The 17,524-nt window shown below is 36.1% G+C and overlaps 1 protein-coding gene across 3 annotated transcripts in view; it reads left to right on the top strand.

Annotated features, from left to right (window-relative positions):
- The window catches only part of cdi (serine/threonine kinase), a 355,509-nt gene that overhangs the window by 227,729 nt on the left and 110,256 nt on the right, over positions 1-17,524 (top strand). For all 3 annotated transcript variants that reach the window (XR_014128697.1, XM_081742093.1, XM_081742092.1), the window contains exon 3: positions 15,322-15,370. Coding sequence is in view for 2 of the 3 variants with exons in the window: in XM_081742093.1 (XP_081598219.1) it covers positions 15,322-15,370 (49 nt within the window). In the remaining variant the exon portion in view is untranslated. The remainder of the gene's footprint in view (positions 1-15,321; positions 15,371-17,524) is intronic.

Here is a 17,524-nt window from a genome sequence, read left to right as displayed (position 1 = left end):
GATATTGTAGTTGAGCAGGAGCACACGAAATTGGTGTAATGGACATACTAGTATTATATAATGTGATAGGTCCGAGGTGAGTGTACACATATACGCATGTGTGGACGACTCAAAGTGGAAAATAAAAGTATATTTACCCAATGATACTTTTAGATTATATTTTGGAAAGTACAAAGAGTGAAAATTCACGACTGGACGGAGATTCGAACCCAAGTTTCTACGTTACCAATCTGTTTTTTGGACGGCCATACACCGGACCTGATATGTTGTATCATTTAGAAGTCTGTCCCCAACCACTCGGACCGTTTCCTTCATTTGTTAATATAGTATATTTTGGAAGGCTTACTGAGAGGGTAGAAGTTTATATTGACCAGCTGACAGAATTTGATAAATTTGGAAATTGTGGAAAGCCTTGGACTAGGTTTACTGTGAATTAATAATAAAAACAATATTACAAATTAATGATAAATTCTTATTCATATCCTTTAAGGCACAGGTCATACCCGTTGTACGTTATAAAGATCGAATTAGGAAAAGGGGAATACTTCTTAACATTGTATGTAATTCCATGTATCTTCAGCGGTTGAAGTCTTTATCACTGACGGATGAAATTAAGACCTTTTTTTAATGACGGAAATTATTAGCACGAATCAGATAATGAATTTCCGTCAACATTGATGAAGTATGTAGGTAGAAGTGAAGCGAATTTGTTCAGGTTTACTGAAGCGTTATTAAGGCCATTCCAGCATTAGATGTCCTAGTAATATTTTCGTTATTACGTGTTTGTAGAATGGTTACGGTTAACTGAAAACTAGCAATGGATTTGGAAAACAATAAACACCAGAGTTGTTAGTCTAGTCTAGTTGTGCTTAGAGAAGGAATTTACACAACTGTACATTTTGTGGTGTACGCTCTTGCGTAACTTGTTATAACTGAGATAATACAAAATGACCTTGTGGATAATACATCCCACAGCCAACAGCCTTTCTCATGTTACGTGATGTTTTGAAGAGCAGTTTGTTGTTGTTTTTAATAACTTGTTTTGTATAGCACCATGTGCACATGCTTACGGTGATTCCATACTTTTATTTTTTTTCTGTGTTTGTTGAGATTTCAACATGCCAGAAAAATTCCAAAACTAAGAATAAGAAGTTCATTAAATCGTAATAATGAAACGTACATGTTATTTTCTTAATACATGAATTTTATTCCTGCCATACATGCTATAAAAGTGTGTCCGAATTTGTGCTCCAATGGAACACCTTGAGTTATCGAAAATGCATTCCCCTACAGGGGCGTCATTTCAGATTTTGCTTGGGGGGTGGCAAATATACAGAACTTGAAAAATCTTGCTTGCAAGTACTAGCTAATCAAAAATTCTACTAGGCAGACCATTTTTTAATAGTCAGTGTTTATACTCGCCAAATGTAAAAACGTACACACCACTGTCGAGTGGATCTATCTATCTATATAATAGATAGATAGATAGATAGATAGATAGATAGATAGATAGAGAGAGAGAGAGAGAGAGAGAGAGAAATAGATATACATCTTCACTAGTCTAGTGTGTATCTTAGCGCGCGTGTACAAGGTTCCAATTAGATCCCCAATAGGTAAACATTGAACGTCCTACAATGGTTAGATCGTTTGTGCCTATAGCTTTTATATATACTCTAGGCCATTGGTTCTCAAACTTCTTGTTACTGCGACCCGCATTAAATAATAAAAGGTATTTTGTGGCCCACCTACGTTTTTTCAAATACACATTGGCATTCTACGTAATGGTTGTGTATTTCAAAACAGTTAAATTTTATAAATTATATCTCTAATTCCAGTTCGTTCAATAACAGTCCGTATAAATGATTAAAGTTAAATTTATTTGGGAATGTTGTAAACACCCCTAGCGACCACGAATGTTACAAAGTGCAACTCGATGCTTACATCTTAATAAAGCAAAATTTAGTTGGTTGCTTTCATATCTACCGTAAATATCTCACTTTCAAATTAAATTGTAATGTAAATTTATGAATATAGTGGTCCTGTCGGTACAAGAACGTCAGTCGGTGACTATCGAGCAAGTGCAATGTAAATTTCTTTCTCAATAACTGTATTTGTTATATGAAATTGTACGCATGCGGAAAGAGGGTTAAAGTGTTTAAAAAAAAAAAAAAGATTACACAGAACTAACATTAGTTCCGACGCAGTACCCTACTCCGTGACAGATTTTGACTCACCCATTCTGTTTCAATCCTAATCCAGCATCTCTACTGACTGTACAACAGGGCAGGGCTCTGAGTAACCACTTACTCTTCACTTCAGTAACAAACGCTTCCAATTATCATGTTCTGAATAATACTTCACAACATATGTTTCTGCATCAAAATAAAATTTTGATAATTAAAAGGAGAAACTTTTCGAGACCCATGAAAAAGCGGGGCGGGACCCACACTTTGAGAAACACTGCTTTAGGCATTATCTAACTTAATATTTAGGTACAACAAATATTTAAAGAAAACACTTTCACAATTTCATGTGTAAACTTTTTTTTTGTAGGAGAGCCACGGTGGTATAGCGTTCGCCTCTGGTGCAATAATAATAATAATAATAATAATAATAATAATAATAATAATGTATAATAAATTCCCACACTTCGTAGCTTTTAGCGTCTTCACTTGCTACCACCAAAGACGCCGATTTCCCTATAACTTGGGGGGGGGGTAGGCATTCACAAAAAATACATTTAACAATACTATAACAATAAAAAATGCATTTAAAAATATATATTCATAAAAATACATGGGAGCCTACATGAGTTTTGGGGGGACGCCCTCGGCGCCCTTGGCTACCACCATTTTTTTAAAATTTATTTTATTTATTTATTTATTTATTTGTTTGTTTATTTATTTATTTATTGTCAATGACTCAATAAATAAACTCAATATACATGACAAGTTTGTAAAGTGAATTGTTTAACACTTACATAATTAATTACATTTATATTTTCAAGAACTCGCAGAAATTTCAGTGCGCACCAATCGTGATATCAAACTGCATCCAGATTTGTGGTCTATAAAAAAAGCCCTGGATATGATTTATCTAATTGCATTTTGTAGATGATATCTGACACATTACTTAATTGTTTAATTATTTATTTTATTGTATTTAAGTTGTTCAGTTGCTGGGGAATGTAGGGAACACACTTAATAGAGCATCAAACTTACATAATATCGCGATAAGTGTTGTGAATATTGTGTCACACGAAACATATTTATTGTTCCTATGAGTTAATTCGTATTGTGTATCCGTGAGCTTCGTTGCTGTGTGCTAATGAGATGTCGCGTGTGAGAAACACGAGCTGATTAGCATACGCGGATGGACATTCAGCTGCCGCAGGGGAAAGCGTACCTTTTGTGCAGTGTACTAGTAGTAAAATAGCAGTCTTAGGAGAAAGTGAATGCGACCTTCCAATGTATGTTCTTCAGCTCTTGAACAAAGGTTAATGCGCTTGGATTGCACCTGGATGTTTCCAAAGGCCTGGAATCCGTTGTTTGTTTAGAATTTCATACTGTAAAAAATCGAAAGTTGCATTATAAACGCGAGCTTTCACTATGTAGTAAGCAAGTGTGTAATATTAATTTGTCAGCGACAGGGTTTGTAGGCTGTGGAAGCAGGTGTTTGCGCGAATGTAGGCTGACTAACCGGCATTACACAACCTTCATATGTTTATAATGACATAACCTGTTCTTATCGACAGTGCTCCGATGATTGGCCTCTGTTGAAACCGAAAAGTTGGGGTACATTAATAATATACAGTGTATTTTCCATATACTCGTTGACTAGAATGTAGAACAATATAAATTTAAAGCGCACAGATCCGGGAATCTATTGTCATTCAACACTGTGTAAACTTAGTTGAATGTAGAGATAAAATGTAAGGAATGAACGAGAGCTCATTCGTGGCTAAGCAGTTAGCGTACGCGCCTTTGGCGTGGGAAGCCCAGGTTCGATTCCCGGCTCGATTCGAGCTCATGTAGTTCGGACTCCACGTTAATCAGTAGGTCCACGTTTCATATAGCCTTGCTGATGAATGGGACCTTAAACTCAGTCAAGCTCATTTAAGGAATGAACGGTATCAAAAAAGTCTGATTTTTCATAATGCTGCAGCACGAAACCAGACCTATTATTATTATTATTCAATTGGTTTGATGTTGTGATCGTAAGACATGTACACTTAACAAAAAGCAATATTCACTGTAATCTTTCCATACCATATCAGTACCTTCATCAGGCATAAGATTAATTCTCAGATGTTGCTGGGATGTCAAAACATTACTTTGTGTAGCAACCAACAAATTCAGATATCTATATACGTAAATATTAACTTTATCTAATCTACATGGGTTTTCTCGGGGTTCTCCCGTTTCATTCCATTTTCTTCAGTCCACCATTTGATTCATGTCTGATCATCACCGTCTCCTTTAGCCTAGCTGGCATAATCGTGGAACGTAAAACTTAAAAGATTTCGATTTTCTTATTTGACGATGGCCTATTAACGATCGAAAGTGTGTTCCAAGTAGTTTTGTGTGTGTTCAACTCAAGACTTTGGTTATTTACGTATTAGAAAATTCAAATTGATAACATCATTCTCTGTAATCAAGAAGCTTGATCAAATGCTATAATTTGGTACTACGATTTCGCATTCGGATGTCAGTTACTCAAATAATTGATACGGTTTGAGAGCTATCTTCCTCATAGTTGGATTGTTTAAAATCTCGCCTTTGCTGCAGTAAACCTAGACTTGATTTCCTGGTAAAGGTATGTTAGTTCAGATAACAAGTTAAAGACCGTATTATCCTCAATGCTAATGACAGATGTTACACTACATAGTAATAAATGCACGAATATGGTTCTTGTTGTAGATGTACCCTTGAAATTCAGAAAATTCGCTGATTTTTTTTCGAAAAGTCAAATATAGAATAGACCAACGTACAATAGTGGACTTAGGACTTTAGTGGCTAGAGCAAGGTATCTGACTGTCAGCTTTCTCACTTTCACCTGACGATTGTTAATACGATATCTTGCAAGCATATTTCCGCCGCTGCGGCCAGAAGACCAACAAATTAATTATATAGTGGAAGAATGCACGCAAACTACACACAACAGTGATGTAACCTTCTGAAAGAATTGCATTTTTCTCGGCTACAACACTGCGCGTGCACGAACGCTTCGGATTGTAAGCATTCAGGCAAGATTTCCGGCAACGGAGTAAAAAGTGTCGGAAATACCTCAAAGACTGATCTTCCGGTCGGGTTTTCTTCTCATATGCATCTACTTCTCATGGCATATTGTGAAAACGCCCCTCATGCACGCTTATTGATGCGCACAAAATTGATGCTTCAATACTATTGAAAATGATGAGACTACCTTCTGTCAAAAGGTCATTTACACTGTTCTGTTCACATCCGGCGAGCGGTCCAAGTTGGGAATTCACAGCTACGAAGAACAAGGTAACTCTAAAATTAGGAATTCACAACTCTATGGCCTATGGAACCCGGAGGCTCAATGCCGCGTTCATAAAAACTTTCCACTGAGTTCAATCCTTAGCCAACTGGATCCATTTCCGCTTTGTATTCCTATTTCTAGGAGATTTATCTTAATATTGTCCTCACATCTGCGCCTAGGTCTACGTAATGGTCGTTTTTCGATTGGACTTCCAGTTAAAACTTCGAAAGCGTTCCTGCTTTCTTCCATTCTGGCTAGATGACATGCCTACCTGAGCCTCCTAGACTTGATGCCCCTAACAATGTTTGGTAAACGGTATAAATTATATAGTTCTTCGTTATGAAGTTTCCGCCATTCCCCATTCCCATTCCTCTTGGATCCGAATATTCTTCTTAGTATGTTGTTCACAAGTACTTTCAGAACATAAATAATGCATTGTCTTATTAAAAATGTGGTCTAAGAGCAAGAGCAGCGGATGCAGTGGTTATTCTTCTTGAAGTGACCCACTAAGACCAGCTTTTCACAGCATACATGTCTTGGTATGGCGAAGTCCGTGGACGTGGTCAGGTGAGCGTAATGACTATTCTACAGTTATCCTAATTCTGCGTTTGAAAAGTGTCACCCAACCACCATGTCATATGGGAACTAGACAACCATTGGTTTCAAGAATTAAGCGGATACATCGAAATCTTTCGAATTTTTGCGAAAATAATTTTTTTAAAAAAATATTCCCATTATTTAGGGAATTTATTCAGCAGAGTTACTTTTTTGTTTCCTGTCTGTTTTAAGAAGATATTCTGTACCTTGATGTTGAAACACAAGCAGATACTTATATTCGCGGTTTCTTTCAGTACTTTTGTGAAAATACAAATAAATATATTAAACAAGTTACGGAAGTCTTTGGTGCGTTCCTTAAATAACTAGTACAACTTTCAATTGGTTCTATTCTGTGAAGTTAACTTGTTGTACGCTAGACGTAAAATATGAAGAAATTCGCGAACAACCTTAAAGCGGAACTGGATTTAGCAGTGAACTTCTACGTAGTAGGGAGAGTTCGACAAGCAATAGGTCTGCCGTGTCGTGACAAAACGCTGTAACTTTGGCGAAGAAGTTTTGCGAAAATGAGCCTTAAGGTTTTCATCCGAAAATGTGATCTGTATCGTGTAGAACTAGTGTAACTAGGCAATAATGACCAACCAATCAATTTTCACCAAATTTAATCACACAACATGCATTTACGTACCATCACATGTAACCACGTGTTTCCAAAGTCAAGATACACTATTTCTACGCGATACAGATCACATTTTCGGATGAAAACTTTAAGGCTCATTTTCGCAAAACTTCTTCGCCAAAGTTACAGCGTTTTGTCACGACACGGCAGAGGTATAACTGGAAGGGTATCCTATTGTTCCATCTGAGAAGGATCGTTGTGGGAGGTGGTAATAACTAATAGGATGGGATTGTATTTCTGCAATACTGGCATAGCCTTATCATCGTATCTTTGTAAGAGTAGAGGTAAGGATCATAATCTAGAAAATAAAGCCACAGTAGTAAACCTTGGAGTAAATAAATGGAAGCTTGGTCATCGTCTGAAATTCGCCTCGAGAAACTTTAATTCATTCTTGATTAATCTGATAGATCAAAATAAGTTTTGTCCCCACGACACATAGATCTAAACAAGAATTTTAGAGAAAAATGGATCTTGACCAATAATTAGTTTTTAGATCAGGGATCACAAAGTTTTTGAACGGCCCCTAAAACGGGTTTTCGTATTTTCTACGGAATAAGCACATCATACTGTTAAGTGATAGTTTGGGTTTGGCTACACTATATGTAGTTCTCCAGATATAAGGCCTACAAGAAAATTTTTGAAATATAGTGGATCTTTTGATCCAAAAATGGTAATTATTGGTAATGTGGTTTGATAGTGACTAAAAATGGTAATTATTGGTAATGGGGTTTGATAGTGACTGAAAATGGTAATTAGTGGTAATGGGGTTTGATAGTGACTAAAAATGGTAATTATTGGTAATGGGTTTGATAGTGACTGAAAATGGTAATTATTGGTAATGGGGTTTGATAGTGGCTAAAAGCTAATCTGGGAATGATTAGTAGGTTTGCCAGTTTAGACAAGTTTATTTCTATATTTTGTTATTGACAAAACCACTGTGTTGAGAGAAATACTAAATATCACCGTAGATAACGTGATACAAACAATACTGTATTTGAAGCAAGAAAAAGCATTTGAGATTCTTCTTTTATGACCAAATTATTATCACTGCAGTTTATTTTATGGTATGCTAATTATTAGTGCTCCAACGGAATTCTTCCAATGTTATTATTAATAAAATGAAAATTAGGTATTTATAAGCGAAATATTTAAAGCTATTATGCAGAGTTGGAAACTAGGTTACGAAGCATGCATGTTTTGTGTGTGTGTGTGTTAATGGTATTCTTGCTTGCGGTGACGTGACTCATTTGAAACGGTTAACAGCTCGTGGTACAAAAGAAAATGATTGGTGTTGGGACGCTCAAAACAACTGGACATGCAAAGTAGATAGATGTCCGTAGATTAATCAGCATGCGAACGACGTCCAAAAGTGGGCGTTCCTGTTTATTTGCTTATGTGACAATATATTTTGCGTGGTTTGTACTTTACCAACCCTTGCGTGTAATGTTTTCATTTTCTTGTCAGGTTGTAAAAGCTACTGGATATAAATTATAGGTATTTAGGTAGTATTTTGCCCTACCCCCGTTTTTAATACATAGTTCTGCAAATAGTTTATTACATTCTTAGTGATAGTTTTGAGTATTTGGATAGGGATTTCAACAGGGGTTTTTATTATTATTATTATTATTATTATTATTATTATTATTATTATTATTATTATTATTATTATTATTGTTATCAGGAAAATAAATACACAAACGGAAAATAAGGGACATATAATAAGAAAAATATTAGACGTAAAGAAGGCTACACTGGTACAGAGGGTATTCTCCACATAATGATAGAATTATCCAAGGATGTTATAAATAGAGGATCTGCCCATATGTATCGTCATCCTATTAAATTAGTTTCCGCCATGATTGTTGGCTCAAAACATTGCGATCCTATTGGACGGAGTGGGCAGAGTAGGGGTGGCGAAACTGTGACGTATGGCTTCAAGATTTTGTTGTAAGGGCAGATCCTCTATTTTATAAGATCCTTGGAATTATCCAAGCATTCGTTCAAACGCGGAACAAGTTTTTGTATTCCAGAATGATAAAAATCCGGCGCTTGCATCTGGGACTACATTGTGACTTCTCCCCTAACCTCATTGTCGTCGTCAAAATACAGGGTTAGCATAAATGATTCATTTGTTTCGAAAAGGCTATATTTTCAAAAGTATTACACGCACACACACTTGAAAGATATATGAAAAGAAGCACAAACTCACAAGTTTGTATTGTGTGGCAGCACGATCCATTATCTTTTCGATCGGGTGTAACAGTCTGGCAGAGCTACGAGGTTAGTACGTGTCGAAAATGGGAAGAAAGCAAGAAAAAAGACGTCGAGTATCGTCTGGGCGTGTGTCGTGTCACCAAAAAGGCACATATTGAACATTTGTAGAGGGTGTATAAACTTGGTGAGTTTGTGATTCTTTTCATATATCTTTTGTGTGTGTATATGTAATAGCTTTGAAAATATAGCCTTTCCAAAATAAATAAATCATTTATGCTAACCCTGTATTTTGCACAGCTCGGTGATCAGGAAGGAACTAAAACGGGCACCTCTATTTTTTTTTGTGCCCCCTCTAAAACATACCGTTATAGAGAATTTTTAAATTCAAGGGAGACTAAGTTTGAAATTCTTTCAAATTTTATTTGCCAAATTAGATTCACTGACGTCACATACACGAGAACTATGTAAGTATGGGTTCGTTACACAAGCAATGCTTGTACACGTCAATTAATAGGCTATTCATCCAACAGACCTACTACAGAGTACAGTGCCCAGAACCTTATACTAGTGAAATTGTATTACAGGCTGCTTCTTACAGGCCTTCAAGTTTCAGAGAACATGGAGTAAGTAACTGAACTAAGTAGATGAGTTTGATTCCTACTATACTGTGGAAAGACATAGAACTGCAGGCGTTCGCCCAACTTTGTAAGGAAGTTTTAGTTGTGAATGCAATATATAAAGCAGCAGTGATGGGAGCCAATGTGAAAATACGTCCACCAATTCTATAGCTCACAATCAGAAAACGAACAATTACAGCCACTTACTGGTCTTCACTACAGCGAAATTAAACTACCGCTAATTTTAGTTTTTTTTTCTCTAATATCTTCAAAACAAATAAAAATACTCGAAAAGCAGAAACGTAGTGAAGTAGACAATACGATTTTGCATGTGCTACCTTTACCACAATTCACCTATCTACTTTTGGTATGCCGCTATTTACAGAACCCGCAAAAAATGCTAAATCTATCTCCAGTTGCGAATCGAAAGCAGATAGATGAGTTGTGATAACGGTATCACATGCAAAATCGTATTGTCTAGTTCACTACGTTTCTGCTTTTCGAATATTTTTTATTTGTTTTGAACATATTAGAGAAAAACTCTAAAATTAGCGGTAGTTTAATTTCGCTGTAGTGAAGACCCTTAATACTGAACGTGGACGCACATTGCGCTGTTGGCGGACAATAAGAAAAAAAAAATAAAAGTAGGAGATGCTTAACAGTAAATTCAACCCAAAAATTAACAAGAGCAAAACGAAAGTTATGAAATGCACATGAAAAGAAACAAGGAAAGTGAAGATTACAATAGAGATACCAGGTGAAAGAAATACATGAGTTGTGAGTAAATACATACGATTGTAAATATATTGGGCTGGCTACAAAATATATGGGATGATAATATAAAGCATGGGATATTCTCTATATTAAAATGCTAGGTTTGTATGTTTGTGGTGAAGAAAAGTTTGTGTGTTTGTGGACGTTTAAACGTTTGCTGCCAATCCTTTTGACAGTGGTATCTCGGCAATCAGAAGCTCTAGAAAGATGCCGTTTTCACTGATCGATTCCAGGTCTTGTGCAGATTGTTCAGTTCTAATTGAATATTTAAAAATGGCTATTATTTCTTTATTACAGTTTTTAGGGGTACACTGGAAAGTAAAGCATCACATCCTATGAGTTATACATTCTAACGCCACACATTTGTATACCGGATTAGTATATCTCTCCGGCGTTTGTTTCATGGTCAGATGATAATGAGAAATGAAGGATAACTATTCCAGTCTAAGATGAATCTTTGTTGTTTGGAGTGTTTTGCCCAATGAATACCATATATCACTAACGTTATAATTAATTGTGTATGTAATGAATTTGCTTATTACATACTGCATGCAAGAAAAAAGAAAACACTGATCATACATGAATTAGAAACTCCAACTAGACGTATGCTCAAATCTTACAAACGGTGCAAGGTATTGAAAAAATAATTTTAAAAATCTCCCCATTATGACACCTTTTGCCGACTTTTATCACGACGTCTGTAACTTTTGTCTGTAAAAGGACATGTACAGATGTTGTGAGGAGTAACAAGGAGATTCATGCTCATATGTGAATGATGTGCTGTGTGGAGAGCGCAGGTTCAGCTAGTGAATTATATAAAGTACAAATGTAAATAAATATCACAACCACTTTATATCCCAAATTATAATGTAGTCTTTTGTCTTTTATTATTCCAAATATTGGGGAAAAAATCTTAAGAACCCCCTCTTAACTGTGTATGTGCATCGTACGTCCCTTTTGTATCATGTAAAAACTATGTACTGGGATGGATTGTTATATGTATCATCAAATATCGGAGGCTGTTCTTGTGTTAAGCTCAATTTGGAGGAAGCCATTTTTTCCTTGTAGGTTTCCCCTTAGTCATAAAATAGGAAACTAGTAATCGATTTTTCGTACGGAAACTCCATCTCCGTTTTTTCTCTTTTTTAATTACATTACTTTCACCATCTTCCGATTGGTACCTATTGAGCGGCGCTTTCTTCACAAAATTTATAGACGCTACATCCGGATATGTAGTGTGCGTGTGTACGCACGAAAGTTTTAAGTAAATATGCTTTCCCATGGATGTCAATAAAGCAATTTCCCTGTGTTGAAAAAGGAAGATTTTATGCTTTTAAGTCGAAAATGAAAGGCAGACGACCGGATTGTATCATTAAATGTCATCCAGTGAAGATAAATTTCCAAGCAGTCCATGTTTTGGTATTTTTCTTTTTCGGTCAACACTCTCTTGATTCATTTGACACAGCTTTCCGTTCTTCTCTATTCTTAGCCACACTTTTCGTTTGTTTTCATTTTTTTCGTCGAACACCTTTTATTATTTGGTCTCTATATTTTAATTGCTGCATTCCTCTCCGTATTTTTCTTTCTGCCATTCCCTCTGTAACCATGTCTCACAAACTAAGTCTATGGCCTATCGAACACGGAGATTCACAAGTTCTTCGTTTAGTTTTGTCCTTAGGCAACTGGATCCAGTTTCTACTTTGTATTTCTATTTCTTTCATCTGCGCCTAGGTCTTCCTAATGGTCGTTTTCCGATTGTATTTTCAGTTAAAACTCGAAAGCCTTCCTACTTTCTTACATCCTGGATACATGATCTGCCCACCTAAGCCTCCTAGACTTGATAACCCTAACAATGTTTGGTAAACAGTACAAATTATGCAGTTCCTTGTTATGAAGTTTCTGGCATTCCCCATTCCCGTTCCTCTTGGGACTGAATATTCGTCTCAGGATCTTGTTCTCAAATACTTTCAGTCTGTGTTTTTCCCCTCAGAGTAAGCGACCGTATTTCGCAATTATACAGGACAACAGGCATGATTATCGTTTTATATATTTTAAGCTTCAAGTTCCTTGATAGAATTCGCGACGGCAAAAGATTTTGAATTGAATAATAACAAGTATTGACTGGTTTTAGTCGACATTTAATTTCTTTGTAAATATCGTTTTGGTCTGTTAATATTGATCCTAGATATTTGAAAGCATTCGCTTTTCGAAAGTATTATTTGATATTTTAATGCATCCATAATTTGCCGTATTACAATCCTAACGAACTTTCATGTATGTAGTTTTCTCAGCATTTACTTCTAAACCCATATCCCTGCTAGCGTTTAATAAGACTTCTGCATTTCTTTCTATTGTTATTCTGTCATCCCCTATGAAATCTACATCATCAGCATACGCCGTAATGTGGTGAATAGCGTTCAACTGTAGACCGTGGTTGCTATTTTTTAAATTTTTTTTCCCCTTATAGCGTACTCGAGAACAAAGTTGAATAATAATGGCGCAATGCATCTCCTTGTTTCAGGTCATTCTCGACATAAAAGCTCGTGGACAAAAAATTTCCTACTCGGACTTTCCATGTCTTAATAACGTACTTAAGAGTCTTCACCCCGGCGAAATTAAAATACCGCTAATTTTACAGTAATTATGTGATATCTTCAAATAGATAAAAGATAATTGAAATATGGAACAAGAGCGCCCTAGACAATATTATTTTGCGTGAGGTACCGTTATCACAAGTCACCTAGCGGCTTTCCGTTTTCAGCTGTTTAGAAACGCGAAAATAAATGCCGATTTTCAAAATGGCTCGAAATCGAAAGCAGATAAGTGAGTCGTGATAGCGGTTTCTCATCTAAAATATTATTGTCTAGTGTTCTCTTGTTCCACTTTTCGATTAACTTTTATCTATTTGAAGATTTAACATAATTACTGTAAAATTAGCGGTATTTTAATTTCGCCGGGATGAAGACTCTTAATCATCTTATTTCTTGTTTTCGAAAGTCTTTATTGTATTCAGTTTATTTTACCATTCCGAACTCTTTTGTATGATAGCTTATCCACTCGTCTAATTTTTAACGTTCTTCTATACCATTATACCAGCGTCAATTATCCGCTTCGTTGGTTAAAATACGAAAAAATAGTAATATCTTCCGTTAGTCAGTCACTTTTTAATATTGCTGAAGCTCTCTCTGATGAGTTGCGGTCCTGAATTTGGAATTTGGATTTAAACATCGTCGGAAGTGTCACTGTTCATCTCAGCAACCCCGAAAACTATGGATTCGGCACTTATATTTGTTATTTTGGATCATCTCCCTCTGCCCCTTCCTTAAGTTACACCGTCCAAGTGAAGTGATATGAACCATACCATGCTCGAATCTCATCTATGATAAAAATTTGATCGAGATTGGTCTTGTGGCTGAAGAGTTATTAAGTCACATGTATATAATCATCTCATAACTTTTGTTTTGCTCTTAATTTTTGTGTTGAATTTGCTGCTAAGCACCTCCTGCTTCATTTTTTTTTCTTTCTGTCGGCTGCGGCTACCGCCTATCGTCCGCCTATCTAATCTTTATTTATTTATTTCTGTATTTATTCATGGACAGTCCACGTTTAGTATGAAGTGGCTGTAATTGTTCATCTTCTGATTGTAAGTTACAGAATTGGTGGACGTATTTTGACAGTTTCCCATCACTGCTGCTTTGTATATTGGATTTACTATTTAAGAGTTCCTTACAAAAGTGGACCAACTCCTACAATTCTACGTATGTCCACAGTACGAATCAAATTCACTTATTTAGTTCATTTAGTTACTCGGTGTCCTCTGGAACTTGGAGGCCTGTAAGGAGCAGTCTTAATACAATTTCACAAGTACAAGGTCCTGGTTGTTGTACTATGTGTTGTAGCCAATCAGTGTGCTTTCTGTTGGAGGAATAGCCTATTAATTGACATATTCAAGTGACTACCTGTGTAACGAATCTATACTTATATAATTTTCGTATGTGTGGCATCACTAATTCTAATTCACAGCCTATTTCTGTATTCCCAGCTTTTCAATTTCCAGTTTTCCATAACACTTAAAAAAAACAGCAAGAGAAATGAACTGGCTGTCCTATCCCTGCTTACGGACTTGGTGGCCCCGCCAGGCTATGTTCTTGTAAGTAGGCTAGAATCTGTAGTCGAACAGAACAGTGAGCCATGTATACGTGGGCGCCGATTTCTCTGGTCATTCAGATGTGTGTTTGGTTGCAGACAAGGGTCCAAGAAGTCATATATGAGGATTTTAAGCGAAATTGAGTTCAAATTATGGGAAATATTGTATATTCATTAAAAACATAAATGTAACAAAATATGCATGTAAAAATACATATTCATAAATGCATCGGGCCCACATGAGCATTGGGGGTGCCTCCCTCAGGATCGGCGCCCTTGCATATATAGCCATCCACTGCAACAATCCTAATAGGTTGGTTATTTTTAGGTATAATTGATTATCGATTTAATTTACCTGGACTTGTCTGAATGTTAAATTTTTTTCCTGTACCAAAACAATAGTTCATCATAATACTATATTATTGTACTTTTAACGTCCTTGTTATTACTTTGTTTGTTCTCATGCCATGTATTGAGAAATTTGTTAAATAAACTAATCCGAAGTAAGTTTTATGTTGTCTCGAGTATTGTGTCTAGCGTTTAATTACATTTAAAAATAGGTTCCTTCTTAACAAAAACCTTCTTCAATCTTATTTTGTTAATGAATTCAATTATGATAATGTGTGTATTATTTTTTGTGAATGGCAAAGGAAAGCTAGTATTAGTCAATCTGCCCGAACTCATTGGAAAATGAAAAGTGACGAAATGAGATCACGTTTCAATATGACTAAACAAGATGAAGCGTTATCCGTCCAACAATGAAACTTTAAATTATTTGTTATACTTGTTGTGTATACTGATTAACTTACAGAATGTTTCTTCTTTATTTTACAGTTTCATGGGTGTGTGCGTCCATGAAGGGCAGCTGCACGCGCTGACTGAAGTAAGTATTGCCTTAATAACTTTCAGTAATAGTTTTAAGCAGGGGTAAAAGTGGATATGAAAATGTGGGAGGACGAATGACGGCACACCGTCCCCTGTGCCTATCTTTGCCGAGTGTATTTTTTTTTTTACTAAGTGCTGGGACGGCATGTATATTTTTTTGGAAATGGGGGAACGGCGTCATCGTACATTCCCCCTCACTTTTATCTCCCTGGTTTTAAGTAAATGTTTGAGAAATCTCAGAATGAGAATAAATGAGTGATCATGCCACGTATTCTTCTTTGTCTCCACCTTTTCCCATGTTTATATAGGGCAGCATTTCCCAACATTTTTCAACTTGCGGCACACTACAGGTGTAACTTGAATTTTCGTGGCACACTCATGTACATAATATTATTATTATTATTTGTAAATATAAAATACCGTGGTAATTTATTTCTGTGATTACTGATCTCCTCACAGACAAGAAAGCTCGATGACTGGTTTCCGGTAAATTATTATACTTATTTTTCATTCTAATTTAAAAATAGAAAACAATTGCAATGAGATATAAGACTCAGGTTTTTAAAGACACACGTTCTTTTTCGAAAACTGTATCCAGCCTTTCACTAAGAAGGAAGATTACTAAATAACGAACGAACAAACAAATCTCTTTTACTTTTAAAACATATTTGTATGCATGTTTGCTTTGTCGAAAAGATTGAATTATATTACGAAACAGCCTGCAACAATAAAGAAGCAATAATGGTCATAACAATGATAACAAATTTACTTTTTTCAACATTAAAAATGTACAGAAAAGTAACCGAGTATGAAAATTAAAATTCTAGATTCATAGTAGAGGTTCATAGTAATGTAAAATACAAATATACATTTTCCCCTATGTTTTGCAATTTGATTGCCATGAATTAATAATTTTATTTCGATTTCCTCGCGGCACACCAGCGGACCATTCGCGGCACACCGGTTGGGAAACCCTGATATAAGGTCAGCATTACTGTCTTTTCTTCCACTTTCCCCTATCCTGGGCGTCCTCTATTCTCCATCCCCTCGACGTCCCATTATCTTGTATATTGTCTTTCCATCTATTCGAGAGCTAATCGATTCTCTTTCACATGTAATCGGCGTTTCTTCGTTTCCAAGCCATTTTAGCCTCCATACTTGAATGTTTTTCTTTAGGTTCCTACTTTAATAGTACCTTTTATATAATCATTTTTTATTCTAATCTTCATTATCACACTACACATTCACCATATCACTCTCATTTCCGCCAGTTGCATTTCTTTTCCTGGGCTCTTCTGATTGCCCAGGTTTCATTGCTGTACAACATTGTCACTCTTATTACCGTTTTATGTGTACGATCTTATAACGTAATAAGGTTATAATTACTTCCATAAAATCTACAAATATTTATTCCATGTCGGTCACAGTATAAGTTATTAACGAAGCAACATGAACACAGTATATAAACACAGTTGTTACAGTTTACCTTCACCTGTACTACTGCCATTAACAGGCTGTAACCATATCAAGATTTTAGTATTAATATTTGTGTAACCACAAGTTAGTTGGGCAAACTGAAGGGGGCACAGTGGCTCATTGGCCGAGGGCTTACATCTGGTGTGGGGTCCCTGGTTCGATTCCCGGCCAAGTAAATTTGTGGAGGGCAACATCGTGTCCGTAGATTTTCTCCCACATTCTCATTCCACCAATGTTTCCATCATCATTCACTTCCCTTACTCATCGTCTCCCTTAGCCTAGAGGGCATAGTCGTACAGCGTTAAACTGAAAAGTTGGGCAGATTAAAAAAAAAGTTAATCGTGAACTTCTAAATAGTAATTAGAAATTTTAATTAAGCACGATGTTAACTTTAGCCATGGAAGCCCCCAGCGGAGGGCAATTGACCTCCCCTAGATTTTTGAAAAGGTTCATTTCTTCGAAATACATGTCAAAACATACTAGGCTAGATTTAAGTATCAGATATATATTTACTGTAATTAAGCAAGGTACGTATTGTGCATCAATAGTAGTTGTTTCACATGATGAAATATTGTATCAAGGTGTGTATAATCACGACTAAGCTTCAAGGGCGCCCATCACGGGGGGGGCAAGGTGGGGCGATTGCCCCCCTAAGAGGAAATTGTACTTGGGAATA

The sequence above is a fragment of the Thermobia domestica genome, chromosome 16 (genome assembly GCF_964235325.1).
Source record: "Thermobia domestica chromosome 16, izTheDome1.hap1.1, whole genome shotgun sequence".
Taxonomy (NCBI): domain Eukaryota; kingdom Metazoa; phylum Arthropoda; class Insecta; order Zygentoma; family Lepismatidae; genus Thermobia; species Thermobia domestica.
The sequence above is the reverse complement of the archived record's forward strand: the minus strand, read 5'-3'. Positions and strand labels throughout refer to the sequence as shown.